The sequence below is a fragment of the Carassius carassius genome, chromosome 7, assembly GCF_963082965.1.
Source record: "Carassius carassius chromosome 7, fCarCar2.1, whole genome shotgun sequence".
Classification (NCBI taxonomy): Eukaryota; Metazoa; Chordata; class Actinopteri; order Cypriniformes; family Cyprinidae; genus Carassius; species Carassius carassius.
In genome coordinates, this window is record NC_081761.1 from 34,668,747 (window position 1) to 34,683,476 (window position 14,730).

At 37.5% G+C, this 14,730-nt stretch overlaps 2 protein-coding genes across 6 annotated transcripts in view; one reads left to right on the forward strand and one right to left on the reverse strand.

Annotated features, from left to right (window-relative positions):
• LOC132144030 (protocadherin Fat 1-like) overlaps positions 1-7,361 on the forward strand; it is a 101,914-nt gene extending 94,553 nt beyond the window's left edge. For 2 of the 4 annotated variants that reach the window (XM_059554746.1, XM_059554744.1), the window contains exons 17-30: positions 171-296; positions 380-631; positions 715-813; positions 1,531-1,703; positions 1,781-1,929; positions 3,805-4,112; positions 4,441-4,551; positions 4,884-5,075; positions 5,214-5,308; positions 5,704-5,868; positions 6,002-6,196; positions 6,357-6,458; positions 6,584-6,611; positions 6,713-7,360. In XM_059554746.1, the coding sequence (XP_059410729.1) occupies positions 171-296; positions 380-631; positions 715-813; positions 1,531-1,703; positions 1,781-1,929; positions 3,805-4,112; positions 4,441-4,551; positions 4,884-5,075; positions 5,214-5,308; positions 5,704-5,868; positions 6,002-6,196; positions 6,357-6,458; positions 6,584-6,611; positions 6,713-6,799 (2,082 nt within the window). In that variant the 3' untranslated portion in view covers positions 6,800-7,360. Of the gene's footprint in view, positions 1-170; positions 297-379; positions 632-714; positions 814-1,530; positions 1,704-1,780; positions 1,930-3,804; positions 4,113-4,440; positions 4,552-4,883; positions 5,076-5,213; positions 5,309-5,703; positions 5,869-6,001; positions 6,197-6,356; positions 6,459-6,583; positions 6,612-6,712 lie in introns of all 4 variants that reach the window. The other 2 variants (XM_059554745.1, XM_059554747.1) reach the window with 2 other exon arrangements.
• Positions 7,362-7,875: 514 nt separating this feature from the next.
• Positions 7,876-14,730, reverse strand: part of LOC132144029 (ubiquitin carboxyl-terminal hydrolase 34-like) — a 66,084-nt gene continuing 59,229 nt past the window's right edge. For both annotated transcript variants that reach the window (XM_059554741.1, XM_059554742.1), the window contains exons 66-77: positions 14,368-14,525; positions 14,209-14,287; positions 14,002-14,128; positions 12,421-12,528; positions 12,225-12,329; positions 12,013-12,137; positions 11,808-11,931; positions 11,628-11,707; positions 11,163-11,303; positions 10,898-11,044; positions 10,662-10,818; positions 7,876-9,439 (exon numbers count right to left, since the gene is read on the reverse strand). In XM_059554741.1, coding sequence (XP_059410724.1) covers positions 8,796-9,439; positions 10,662-10,818; positions 10,898-11,044; positions 11,163-11,303; positions 11,628-11,707; positions 11,808-11,931; positions 12,013-12,137; positions 12,225-12,329; positions 12,421-12,528; positions 14,002-14,128; positions 14,209-14,287; positions 14,368-14,525 — 1,995 coding nt within the window. In that variant the 3' untranslated portion in view covers positions 7,876-8,795. The remainder of the gene's footprint in view (positions 9,440-10,661; positions 10,819-10,897; positions 11,045-11,162; positions 11,304-11,627; positions 11,708-11,807; positions 11,932-12,012; positions 12,138-12,224; positions 12,330-12,420; positions 12,529-14,001; positions 14,129-14,208; positions 14,288-14,367; positions 14,526-14,730) is intronic.

Here is a 14,730-nt window from a genome sequence, read left to right on the forward strand (position 1 = left end):
AACAAAAATTCCCTACTGACTACTCAGAAAAGTTTAGTCATGCAAGTATACAAGGCATACTGTATGTAACATTTCAAACTACAATTTAAACTACAAAAGACCTGAACAACTTTCAAACTCTCCAAGTTTGTTTTGTCTGATTTACATTCTCTTGTTTCCTTTCCGATCAGGGTGGGTTCTCTAAAGGTATCTTTATCATGGACAGTGATACCTTTGCTATCACTGATCAAGGAGTAATATCACTCAGGAGCGATGCCACCTTGGATAGAGAAACTATAGACAATTACATCATAGAGGTACAAAAATATCCCGAAACTATTTAAAACATGTCCAGGATGTCTATTCATTCTAAATGGGATGCTTGCATTGTCTTCTTTAGGTAATAGCTGTAGACCAGCCTGATGATGGTTTAAGCTCCACAGCTCAGGTCAACATCACTGTTCTGGACGTCAACGACAACAACCCACAATTCCTTCCTCTCCCAGAGCGCATTGAGATTCAGGAAGGTGTGTACACTCCCTCATCACCTGGAGAGGTGTGCGTGATATCAGCCACAGACTCCGACATTGGAGAAAACGAACGTGTCACCATGACGGTTACCTCTCACAGCAATATCTTCAGCATCAAAGATGTGAGGACCTAAACCTATGACAGTGCATTTTCAGATGTTCAGGTTTTATTTATTGTTATTATTTATATCCTTTTTCCTTTTAGGATGGGACTCTACTAGCCAATGAGGAGCTGGATCGAGAGACACAAGATGTGTATGATGTGGTTATTGTTGCTGTGGATCATGGGATACCACAGGGACATGTAATTTCCTTTCCTTTGTACAATTAGCATGATCTTACAGCATACTTCAGTGCAGTTTTATTATTTTACCTAGTGGTACTTTCTAGTCACAATAACTTTGATCTGATCATCAGATTTTCTAGAAGACGAAGCGTGTTTTTTTTTGTTTTTTTTTTAACTGTCCGCCATGATACAAGACAGGCTTGAAGGATAAACTAGTTGCTTAATTTTCCAGAGTTCATGAAAATCTAATCTTTGAAACACTTCCCTTGAGTTTTGTTTGAGGCACTTTGTAGCACGCAACTTCAAAAACACAGACTAGGGGTAGCAATCTGCCTCTGCCTTCCTAGACTTTAGTTCCAGCCTTGTTCCAACAAACGTTGTTTTCAAGTAATCACTAGTACCTCGATTAGCTGGTTCAAGTGTGCTTGATTAGGGTTGAAGCAGTCCTCCAGAAACATGGTTGGCTACTTCTGCTATAAATTTACATCAAATTTGATACTTTTCTATCTCTAAATGACATGTAAAGCAAACTACAGGTAGAAATTTTATGTTGCACAGATGATCAACCAGTTTAAGCTGCTATCATTTAAGACATTGCACTGTGAATCCAACTTTGTTTCAATATTCAAACTTCTATATTTTACTAATTGCAATCCTTAAGTTTGATATTAGACATTGCAAATATGAGCTTTTGGCCTGTACTAAAAAGGAGTTGCTTGTGTTTATTTTCTGCAGAACCTCACCATATTGAGGGTCAGTATCACAGACGTCAATGACAATGCTCCAGTCTTCAGCTCTGACACCTACAGCAGAAGCATTCTGATTAAAGACGCCAAGGTTGGAAAGTTGCTGCTGACAGTCTCTGCCACGGATAAAGATGCAGGGTCCAATGCAAATATTAGCTACAGGTACAGCTCAAGACTTTCATACCTTACCTACATGACATCATTTTAATACAGAGGCATGAAATTGTTGTCTTCTGTAGTTTCTCTGAAGACTCTTCCATGGTCGCACTGGACGCTGAAACAGGAGACATCACTTTGACCTCTGACCTTAGCGAGGTCACAGAAGACACACTGCTAAACCTGACTGCTATAGCGACAGATCATGGAACACCAGCACAATCTGATGAAGGTTTGGGTCTGATTTGCATAATTCCTCTAAATATTACATTTAGTCAATTAGCAGACACTTTTATCCAACAAAAGAGCAATGATACGCAAATGCTATAAGGCAAGGCAAGGCAAGGCACTTTTATTCATAGAGCACATTTCAAACAGCCACTGCTGATCAAAGTGCTGTACAATCAGTTTAGACAATATAAAATATATAAATACGTCAGCAGACACAATCACATCATAACCCATCATAAAAGGACATCATAAAATTACAAGAGAAAAAAATAAGTCTTTAGTGAAGATTTAAAACTATCAACAGTGGAAGACAACCTTAGGTGTTGTTAGGAGCAGCAACAGAAAAGGCACGATCACCTTTTAATTTCAGTCTAGACTGTGGCACAGTGAGTATCAACTTGTTTGAGGACCTTAAGGATCTAGAACATTTCCGGTGGAGAAGGTCTGTAATATATTGAGGAGCTTGGCCATTTAACCCCTTAAACACATACAACAATACCTTGAACTTGACACGGTATTCAACCGGCAACCAGTGAAGCAAAGCAAGAAAAGGTAAAATATGTTCCCTCTTTCAAGTCCCAGTAAGAAGCCTGGCGGCAGCGTTTTGTACCATTTGTGGACGGAATAAGGAAGACTTAGCCACCCCAAGATACAGCGAGTTACAATAATCCAGCCTGGATGAAATAAAGGCATGAATCACTGTCTCCAAATCTTTTATTGTTAAAAATGCTTTTAATTTCGCAATAGATCTCAAATGATAAAAGCTACTCCTGACCACTGAGTTAATTTGTTTGTCAAATTTAAGGCCGTTATCAAAAATCACTCCTCAAAATCTACAGTTTTGGTTTTAGAGTCATTCAATGTTAAAAAATTAGCTGCCAGCCAGCCTCTTGCCTCCTCGAGACAGTTCAACAAAGACGTTATGTCATTATTCCCATTTTTTTTAAGGGAGATACACCTGTGTATCATCCGCATAAAAGTGCTATGGAATATTGTTTTTTTTTTTTTTTTTTTTTTTTAATCGAGCCTAAAGGGAGCAAATACAGCCAAAACAACAGCAGGCCCAAAATAGACCCCTGAGGTACACCACACATTAATGGTATAGAAGAGGAAGAAAAATTCCCAATCTCCACAGAAAATGTTCTATCAGAAAGATACGATTTAAACCAATTCAATGCAGTACCTTGAATTCCTACGCAAATTACTCAACCGCTCAAGCAAGATAGCATGATCAATGGTATCAAATGCAGCGCTGAGGTCAAAAGGAACAAAATTGCAGTTACCTGAATCCACAACCAGCAAAAGATCATTCAGCACCTTCAGCAAAGCTGACTCTGTACTGTAATGTTGTCTGAAACCAAACTGAAATTTGTCTAACAAATTATTCTCACTTAAAAATACCGTCAATTGATGGAAAACAGCCTTGTCCATTACTTTTGATAAAAATGTTAATTTTGAAATTGGACGATAGTTATTTAAAATATAAGGCATTTCTAGTTACACAATATATAAGAATTAGAATTATAAGTCTCAGTAAGCTTAACACAGTAAACATCGGGGTTTCATTTATTTTTAATTATATAAATAATTATATAAATATATATTTTTTGAAGAATAGAATTAGGATTGAGAATGCGTTATAGGGTAAAAAAATAAAGATGGAAGAGATGTGTTTTTAGCCAGTTCTTGAAGACGTCTAAGGACTCAGCTGCTCAGATTGAGTTGGGCAGGTCAGGTCATTCCACCAGGAGGGAACAGTTAATGTAATAGTCAAATGAATGCAAATAATATTTGGAAATAAAAAGTACATTTCCCCTCAGTATTCAAATCTAATCTGATTAACGTGCCAAAACTAAAATCTTTCTTCTCTCTGTAGCTGAAGTCTTGATTAACTTCAAAATTACCTCTCTCACTGATACTGTGGCTTTTGAGAGCTCCTTCTACAACTTCGTAATCAAGGAGAATGAACCTAAGGACACAATAGTCGGGGAAGTCAAGGCATTAACAGGGAGTCCACTGGTTACAGTCAGCTATAACATCAAGACACACGAAGATGTCTTCTCTGTGGATGAGGAAGGAACCATAAAGGCTCTCAGACTGCTGGACAAGGAGGAAGAGGAGTGGTACATCCTCACAGTAGAGGCCATAGACTCCAGAAGCCCTCCAAACACTGCAGAGACAATGGTATTATTCTCACTACAAACTGGAAACAAACTCTACACAAGTATGCAAACATCAATCGGGATAGCTAACACCTGCAGAGCAGTTGTTCTTTAAAAGATAACTTAAGAACATAGCATCTCTTAATGGAACACTGAGAAAACATAACTTACTTTTGTAGCTAATTGCAAATACGAACAACTTTCTGCCAAATTTAAGAATGCAATGACAAGTTGTGTAACTAGAAATGCTTGTGTTCACATCCTCGAGAAGAACGTGTTTTGGGCCCAAGTCTTAATGTTAAAGCCAAAGTCTCATATATATTAGCATTTAACTTTCTCTTAATTTTCAGGTCAGCATTCAGGTTGAGAACGTGAATGAGGCTCCTGTGTTTGAGAATAAAAGATATGAGGCGGAAATTTTCACTATCACTCCATACAAATTCCCTATAGTGAAGGTCCAGGTAAGTGAATCTCAGAGGTGACTGGTGCTATTCAAAAGAGGACAAAGACATCAGTTGTAAATGCAATGGATGTACTCAGATTTATTTTGCTGTTTGCCAAGGTACACTGGAAGAATAAAGACTAAAATATCATAGACTTTTATAGCAACCACACAGAACATCTTAGCAACCATATTGCTCATGCTATAGTAACTTAATTGAAGACCCTTGCAAAACGAAAATACATAGAACACAGAACTGTATATAAGTAATAGCCAAGATAACTTGTTCATTGTAATTAATCAAGTATTGTTTGTGGTTACTAAGTGGCTGACATGTCATGTGCCCCTCAGGCATCAGACCCTGATGTAGGCGAGAGCTCAGAATTGCAGTATTCCCTGGTGAAGTCCACGTCTCTGGTCGAAGTAGAGCCAAACACTGGTCAAATCTATGTACTGGACGCATCCAGTGTTGGGGACGGTCTGTTTCCCTTAGATGTTAAAGCCACCGATAAACATGAACTGTCCACAACTGCAACAGTACAGGTGAGAAGAAAGAGAGAGAATGAGGGGAAAAAAAGAGAAAGCTTTTGCAAGACTTTTTCAAATGACCAAAGGCATTGTGACGGAGATCAGTGAAAATTCATGAGGATCAAAACAAGCTCTCATGTCTTCCACCAACAGATCACAGTGAAAAAAAGCAAAAGTGACAACGTTGTGGTCATCTCTCTAAACCAGGCAGTGTTCACAGTGGACAAAAAGATACCGGAGACTGAAGAGTGAGTAGGATAATTGTCATTTCTCAGCTTACTTTGCATGGGGACCGAAGGGAAGTTTAATCATTGCAGTTTGTGTTTTGAGAAAAGAAAGTAAGGGGATGTTCGCTCAAATTATTCACACATTTTGTCACTATTTATCATTCCAAACCTGATGTGGCCGACTTTTCACTGCAAGACAAATGGAAATATATTTATATATATATATATATATTTATATATATATATTAAATACACATTGACCATTGGACTATCAAGCTTCACAAAAGATATCATTATACAGTCCATATGCATATTTTCCAAACTTGAATTAATCATTCTTTTTGAGTGGGTTATTTTTAATAAACTTGTTGCAGTTCACAAATCAAACTAAATGTTTGATTGGTGTTTTTTCTCAGTTCCATGAAGAAAGCTTTAGGTTTGACTGTGAAAATCCTCAGTGTGAGAGCTGAGGATGGGATTGAGATGCGCACCATTCTTCGAGAATCTACAGCCAAGACTTACATCAGCTTCGTTGCGATGGATACCAGTGGTGCTGTCATTGAAGCAACGGAGGTCAAAGAGTAAGTTAGAAATGCAATATATTCATGAATTATTTTTTTGCTTTTAAACCCTACTAGGTTTCCATTGTAGCACAAGTCTATGCACTTTACAAGATGTGAGTTTGAGGGATCTGAATTGTGCCGACTCCCACAGGAAACTGCAGAGTAATCACAATGCTTTAAAAGTGGAACTGGAGAAAGTGTTTGGTTTCGATTTGGAATTCAAAGTGGAGGATAGTTCTGGAACCAATTCTGAAGATTCCAGTGGAGTAGTACTTATTGTTCTCGGTGTTCTGCTGGCTGTGTGCATTGTGGGAATTGTCGCTGTGACAAGTGTTTTTCTCGTTAGGTAAATAATTAGTGGTTATTTTCCTCGCATATCAAAAATCATACTGATTAAACCTTATGTTGACTTCAAACATTTTTCAAAATGACTACACATTTTTTAGGGTTAAACTTTTTTCAAGTGGAGAAACTGCTGTATTTATATATTATTTTTGATGCCCCAGGAATAAGAAAATGAAGAAGGATACAGATTCTGATGAAGAAAGCTTAAATATTGGCAGAACCTTGAAGAAATCAAGCATTGACAATGGTTTCAACTTTTCCAGGTAAAGTACCAATTTTGTCAAAGAGCAGATGCACTCATACTTTTTAAAAATTAGATCTCAAATACAAAATGTGCATCAGCTTTGTTCTGAGATGTTTGACTAAACGCATTTTCTTTTGTTGATAGCAAAAAAGAAGAAGTCAGAGGTACAGAGGTAAAGCACTCAAATTCATAAGTAGAATTTAGCCAATATTCTGTTAGTGGAGTACAAGTAGTTTGCATTTACAAATATATGTTTAAAATTTTGTTTTTCAGATTGATGTCAGTTACACACGTGAGCCTGAGACGAATTCCGAAAATGACGCAGATTTGAGAAATGGAAGCAGCACCTCTGCCTTCTGAAATCATCCCCATGGATCAAACCTCCTCAATACTTGTCATTATATGACTTCATGAGTTTTAAAATGAATTCGGACACACTATTAAAGCTCTGTTTCTTAACATAGTGAGTCGCATTTAAAGGCAATTCCAAAGGATACAAGCAAATCCCATAATGTATTGTGACAAGACAGAGAAATGTTGACTATAAATATACTATATATACTAATATATTATAAAATCAACGTTTATGCTTGCTGCCCATGTAGTATTTGCAACATTAGTCACTTCTAGGTTTCATTTCAGTTAAGCTGCTGTCTTAAACTCACCTGTTTTTTAGAAAAGAGTAAAAAAAAAAAGTCTCTTTTATATACATGTTTTCATTTCTTTTAAGAAATATATAAATTCAGCTGCCTAGCATTTTGATTTTTAACATTGTCAAAGGGACTAGGATGTCCCAAAACCTGCTTACAGACAACAGTAGGCTTTTGCACTTTAACCGTCTCAGCTACAGTTGTGTATCAAAACACTATTAATTTGTATCTTTGGTGATGTAAATACCTTTTTAGAATGATTACATTTTTTTTAAATGTTAGGATGTGTGTATTTATCACAGGACAATCCACAGCTGTGGCTTCAAGAGTTTTGTGGAGTTTGAGCTTTAGCACCCTCTACACCAGTTTGTGTTTTGGGCTGTGCACAGAAAAGCATAGTACTACTTTTTGTACACTTACATTTTTGTAGACAACAGTTGCATATGCAAATATTTTTAGATCCATCTGAATTGAAAGTCAAATGTTGAGGCATTTCTACAAAAAAATAAATAATTTGTGTGCGTTAAAAATATAAAAACCAGTAGTATTCTCTGAAATGTTAAATTAAATTAAATGTTTCTGGTAAACAATGCTGCATATTAACATCTGAAATGTTTATTGTTGCATTTACAGGAAAAAAGGTAAGTATGTGGTGTTCACTATTGTGTATTGTACGTTATGTATTATATTTTGAACGCAGCCCTCTTAGCCACTAGTTACACTCACAACAGAAAGGGGAAATAGAAAAAGAAAAACTCACCCGACAACCTGCTTTTTTGGACTCGATTCATAATTAAATCATATTAAAATTTTATTAAGTTATATCCTATATTAAAATAAATCAAAACATAAAGACTGAGAAATCAAATACAGAGAACGAGAAGAATGACATCCAATAGATTATGGAATGTATTTCGGTAAATAAAATAGAGCTCCAACTGTTCCATCAAATGTGCAATATTCCAGCCATAAATGTTCTGAGCCTGAAAAGAGCACCATAAGTTTCTATATACACAACGTAGGTATATATTTATATATATACACAGTAGATTTATATATACAGTATACTGCCCTTGAATGGATATATACTGTATACATATATCTTACAGAAATATATATTTTTTTTACCATCTCATTTACAAAGCCAGGCAACATCTAGAAGATTCTTAACAGAATCAAGGTTCTTGTGGTTCGTTCTCTCTTTTCAATATACAAAGTAAACATAGTTTTTGATATCCACCACAGAGAAAAAAAACACAGCAAGGCCGTCTCAGCCTCACATGTGTAAGTACAAAACTGGCACAGATGACAATTGTTATAATAAAAATAATACACGCGAATAAAAACGCAAATTAAATTATGCACTGATGGGACTAAAACATTGTAAACCTTTTCCCTGTTTCACTGCAGTCTCGAAAACGAACCACTTCAAAACAAAGAAACCAACAAAATCACGGTTTAAAAAAGAAAAAAACTGCCCTTTTGACAAAAAGATGCTTCAGTTGGTTTTTCGTTCTGTTAAATTAATACAAAGCTCAGTTTTCTGGATCTAGAAACAGAACTTTTTGTGTTGCAACATGAAACAGATGAAGAGCGAGGCCAAAGGGCGGGAAGAGAGAGAGAAAAAAAAGTTGGACTTCAATTACTTGTAAAAAGACAAAACTGAACATCATGGCGAACGGAAAAACGTGAAATGCGTTTTCACGTCACAAAGCCGAGGGGCATGTCGTTCCATCTGAAAGTTTGGCAACCACAGCGATAGTGGCCTCAACTGTGCGCGACAGCATCTCCAGAGCATCCAGGGCGTGGCCACACCTGCCTGACTCCGCCTCCTGGAGTGAGCAGCTCCGCCCCTCGGCAGAATCCGGTAGGCTGGAGAGTAAAAGCACAGAGTCTGTGGAGGAGGAGGAAGTGGAGGGCACTTCCTCCCGCTCTGGCTCCGCCTCCTGCTCTTGCGCTTCCTTCCGCCCATCCTCCTCTTCCTCCTCCTCTCTTACAGCTATCTGCTGTGGAGGTTCGTCTGTTCGGCCGAACGCTTCGGGAAGGGAGGAGGAGGATGACGAAGATGAGGTTGATGATGAAGAAACATCCATTTTCTTCTCCTCGAGGGAAGCGCTGTCAGGAGAGGGCGGGTCATTTTCCACTCCTGGATCGATGAGGGAGGAGTCTCGGGTTTCATTGTCCGAAGTGCTGGTGGGCGTTAACGCCTCCCCTGGCTCGGCGTTCTGCTCCGAGCAGGGAGCCAATGGGGAGGAAGTAGATGGAGGGCAAACGCTGCTGTCAGCCGGCCGATCGTCAGCACTGCTGCTCACCCGCCGGCGCTTCACTGGAGTGACTCCTTCCTCTTCCACTGCCAGACAGACAGAGGAATAAAAGGAAGCAACACACACCCAGTGATGCATTATGAGTAACACCCACTTAAATATGATCATTATCATGATTTAAAAATTAGGCCTTTTTAGGACTATTTGTAATGTGTAATTATTGTTGAGTCACAAAGTGTTTAGGTACTTTAACCTTACCTTCCAAAGTGCTCTGTAATTATTATTACTTCTGTTTAAAAATACTATTTTAAAAGTATGCATTACTACAATATGTAATTACTGTTTAAAATGTACATCTGGTAATTTGTAAAAAGTAAAAAAAAAAAAAAAAAAAAAAAACGTCACCAAACAAACATCCAATTTATATATACATAATAAATATACACAGTACACACACATATGTCGTTCAACAATTCTAATATAATATATATCTAATAAAAAATATCATATATCATATATATATATATATATATATATATATATATATATATATATATATATATATATATATATATGGTATTTAAAATAATTCAAAATCATAGTGTACAAGTACTTCTGTTACTACCATTATTATTTATAAATAAATTATAAATAATAAATTACTTATTTTTAAATCATACTTATTTACAAATATCTAATGAATTATTTTATTTTTGAATACTTAAATACTTTTTTTTTTAATTATCATGATACTTGCTCTTTGCAGGGTACTCAATTTTTTTTTTTTTATTGTTTAAAATGTACTTTTGGTCATTTGGAAGATGCTTCAGAAATACTTTTTGTACTCTTAGCTGTTACTAACATTTTATTAATCAATTGGATAATAATAATATTATTATTATTATATTAATAAATTGCATAATAACAATAATAATACATTATTATCATTATTTTATATAAAATAGTTTAAAGCCATGAGGTTCAAGAAAATATTTTTCCTTTTTGTACCCCTAGTTGTTACTAAGATTTTATAAATAAACTACATAATAATAATAATAATAAATTATTATTGTTATTTTAAATAAAATTACTCAAAGCCATGATGTACAAGAAATACATTCTTAATTTTTTGTACTCATAGCTGTTGCTACCATTTTTCAAAATAAATAAAAATAATGTAAAATAATAACATTATTATTAATAATTATATTATTTAATTAAATTATTAATATAATGTATTATATATTTTGTAATAATTCAAAGCCATGCATGGCAGTGATATAGGTGTATTTGAGCTTGTATTGACACCTTTGTCTTTGCGTTCCTTGGCCTCTCTCTCTAATGTGGTGCGGTGCTGCAGACACAGTCTGCATTTAGACAGCAGCTCCTGTAGAGCGGGGCCTAAAGCAGGGTCCAGCTGCTGAGGGGCGTAAACCGACAGCACCAGCAGCAGCGCACGCAGATCCTTCAACAGACACAGAGAGAGACGGATGAATAAAGAGCACTGGAGCGCTGACTGAGATGTGAGGAGGAGCTGTACTGACTGCGTTCAGGAGGCTGCTGGTCTTGCTCATCTCTGCTCTCTGATTGGTCAGCTCAGGCTGCAGGCTGTGGTACTCGTTCAGTAGGTTGGTCACCAACACGTTGACTAGATTCGAGCAGCTCTGGCCAGATAACACCTGCACCTGCACCTAAACACACACACAAATCAAGTTTCAGACTGCAAGAGAGTCGTGTGGTTACTTCAGAACTGGAGAAGATGAACCCATGATTACAGTAAAGCTGCATGAGAACTAGAGGAGTATTTACTTTATGTAAGAAGCAGGTGAGGAAGGAGTAGGCGATGTTGTTGTTGAGGAAGTTTCTCTCGTCCATCAGGATGCATTTCATGTATTCTCCAAACGCTGGATCTTCACACAACAGCTTCACACACGACTGAGCCATCGCACACTGACAGAGACCAGAACACACACACACATCTGACTCTCACTTCTGATTGGATGACACGGCTTTGTGCTTATAGACATTTCTCTGAAATATCTGCTGCTTAAAGGCCACCTCTATATTTTAAAGAACAATTAAATATACCACAGTTTTAATATTAAATATTAATTAAAAATATTAAAGAGTTTTAATACTGAATGAATTACAATTGCATTAAATATTTTAAAACTATGCATGACAGTGATTTTACCACAGTTTTAAATTGTGGTAAAGCATGACCTCTAGTGGTTACTGCTTCATGTGTGTGAGAGACGACTTAGAAGATTTCACCTGAGACTGAGTGAGTTCTGTCCATAGTTTTGGAAAGAGAGCCAGGTGTAAAGGAAGTCCTTCATATGCTATCAACACACCTGCACACAGGTGAATAAACACCATTAGCATACACACACACACACACACACACACACACACACACACACACACAAGCTTTAAAGAGTGAAGCATCCTTACTGAGTTTCACCAGAGTCTCTGTGAACTTCTCACAGTTGATGGCGACTCGACAGAGCAGGTGAATGAACTGATGATAGGACAGGAAGTAGTCCAACAACATCCTGTCATACACCTCATCCTTACCCTACAGGAAACACAAAACACACTTGATGAATAACTAAAGCTCAGCGTGCGACAGGACTCATGCCTTGGGTCTCGTACACACCTTACTGGTCTCCACCATCGAGGGCAGCAGGCACATGTTGAGCTCCGGTCTGGGAGGACGAATGTTGTTCTTACCGCCCATTAGCTTGATATTCTCTCTACAGGGCAGGTACGGGCCAAACGACACTGCAAACACACACAGACAGTGTTACACATCATGATGATGGTGATGATGATCAGTGCTGTGCGTCTGAAGGTTTCTGCAGGACTCACTGGGGATGTTACTGTGGTGGTAAGTGCAGTGGTTGTGCTGCAGGAAGGGCACGAGCGTGTGCAGGAAGTCATGAGGACTCAAGAGCACCAGCTCCTTCAGCACATCTGAGAATAAACATGCATTCAGATCACATTCATCTGCTGCTTCAGTTCATTTGGAGTGTGGAGTGTTTGTTTCGTGGATGTGGAGACTCACCAAGACAGGCGTTACGCAGCTCTGGAGGGCTGTAAGAGTTCAGCAGCGTCAGCAGCTTATGAGCAAAATCAATCCTCTCCTGCCACTGGATCAACGCCTGCTTCACATCTACAGATAGACACAAATCAGCAGGGATTGAGATTCCAATGCACATACAAGTGCATTATGGGTTATCGACTACTTTTTGTATTTCATAAGATGCATTATGGGAAATGAGGTAGTTCAGTATTATTTCTTTAGGAACATTATGGGTAATGAGTATTTTTGCATTGCATCAAGGTAGCTCCTGTTTCAGTATTGTTAGCTCAACATGTGACTGAAATGTTTGCATTGTTTTTTCAGTAAATTGCCTGCATTGCTTTCATCTCGCTTGTGATTTTTGAGAGTGTGCAGCGTGTGCTTTTTTTCTAGTATTTTACTTAATTACTACTTTTGCAATGCTTCTTTAATTGTATTATGGGTAATGAGTACTTTTTCAGTGCTTGTTAAGGTGCATTATGGGTAATGAGTACTTTTTCCAATGCTTGTTAAGGTGCATTGTGGGTAATGAGTACTTTTGCATTGTTTCTTGTACATTATGGGTAATGAGTACTTTTGCATTGCTTAAGGTGCATTGTGCGTAATGAGTACTTTTGTAATGCTTGTTAAGATGCATTATGGGTGATGAGTACTTTTGCATTGCTTGTTATCCACTTAAATGCATGACTTTTTAGTGCCAATCATTATTACATATTCGGACCTATATCATGCATGAATGGATCTCTGACTGCTGAAATAATGAAAAACTCTCTTGATATTTTAAGAACAATTACAGAAGAATAAAATAAAGCTTATTTTGTTACCTTTTGAAACTTTAAAGGATTCAATTTGAAAAGATGATTTTACCATTGCTGTCATCGTCAGAGCGCACTTCCACAGTACATTCAGCATCTGGCTCATATTCGCAATCTCAACCATATTCTTAAAACTATTGTTTTTAATGAATAAAGATGCATTGCACGTATTAAGTCATCAGATATTTAAAAATAGTTGTGCAGGAAAAAAATACTTACACGGCTTGTGCAATAAGACAGTTAGCGGAAGTTAGAGATTACTCATCATAAATTTTTTTATATGATTTAAATAGATATTTTCTAACAAAAACGCATCGATTTTCTTTATTCACCCCCTGGAGCCATGGAGGCTTTTTATGGATGCGCTTTATTAGACTTCTTTTGGACTGTTGGGAGAGCCAGGACAATTTTTTTTTTTTAAGGGTAACAAGCAGTTTTGCATTGCAGGCTTTTGGGTTATGGGTTACTTTATTATTGATTATTCAGGTGCATTATGGGTAATACAGTACTTTTGCATTGCATGGTAGGGTGCATTATGCATAATGAGTACTTGTACTGCAAGTGTAGGTATATTAAGGGTAGATTAGTCATTTTGTATTGTGTATGGTGCATTATGGATAACAGAGCTTCTGTATAGCATGTTATGGTCCATAAATAATGAAGAACCCTGGAGTTATTGGTTTAATATGCATTATGGGTAATCATAAACATCAGTGAACTGTGTGGTGTATTATGGGTTATACACTACCTTTGCGCTGTAAGTAGGGCCGCGTTGCCTTTAAAACAGACAGGAAAATAGACAGCAGCTCCACCAGATCACCGGTCACGTGACACGCAGTGGCCTCATGGTACATCATGTGTAGGGTGTTGAAGGACTGCAGACAGAGAAAGGTTTAATTCTATACGACAGTCCATTAAAAATGAAGACGAATGAAAAGAGTGAGACTTTGAAAACCTCAGTCATGAGGATGAGTCCTCTGTTGAACACCACCAGCAGTCTGTCCTCATCGTTCTCCAGCAGTATACGGAAGGCACTGAGAGTACACACAGAGATTAGTAGGAATGAAAATGTCTTGTAAAACACTCAATCAGATTTAATAGAGCGTGTGTGTACCTGATGAGAGTGGTCCAGCAGGAGCGCCCATCCAGACAGCGCAGGTAACAGCTGATGGTGGTCTTCTTAAACTGCTTCACGTCCTCCAGCTCTTCCTCTCTCATATCAGGCCTCTGAGCCACAAATAACTGCATCAGGTTAAACAACTCCTCCACCGCCTGCAGAGAAAGACAAACAACAACGTGTTATTGATGTGAACTGAATTAAACAGTAGTTTAAGCTCAAAACATTCATATTCCTTCAGACAGAGAGACAGTGAGAAACAGGAGGCACTTGAAGCGTAAAACTCTGAAGATGAACATAAAATGTTCAGTGAACACTTGGAAAACGTGGTTTATACACTTTAGGAGGTCAAACTAAATT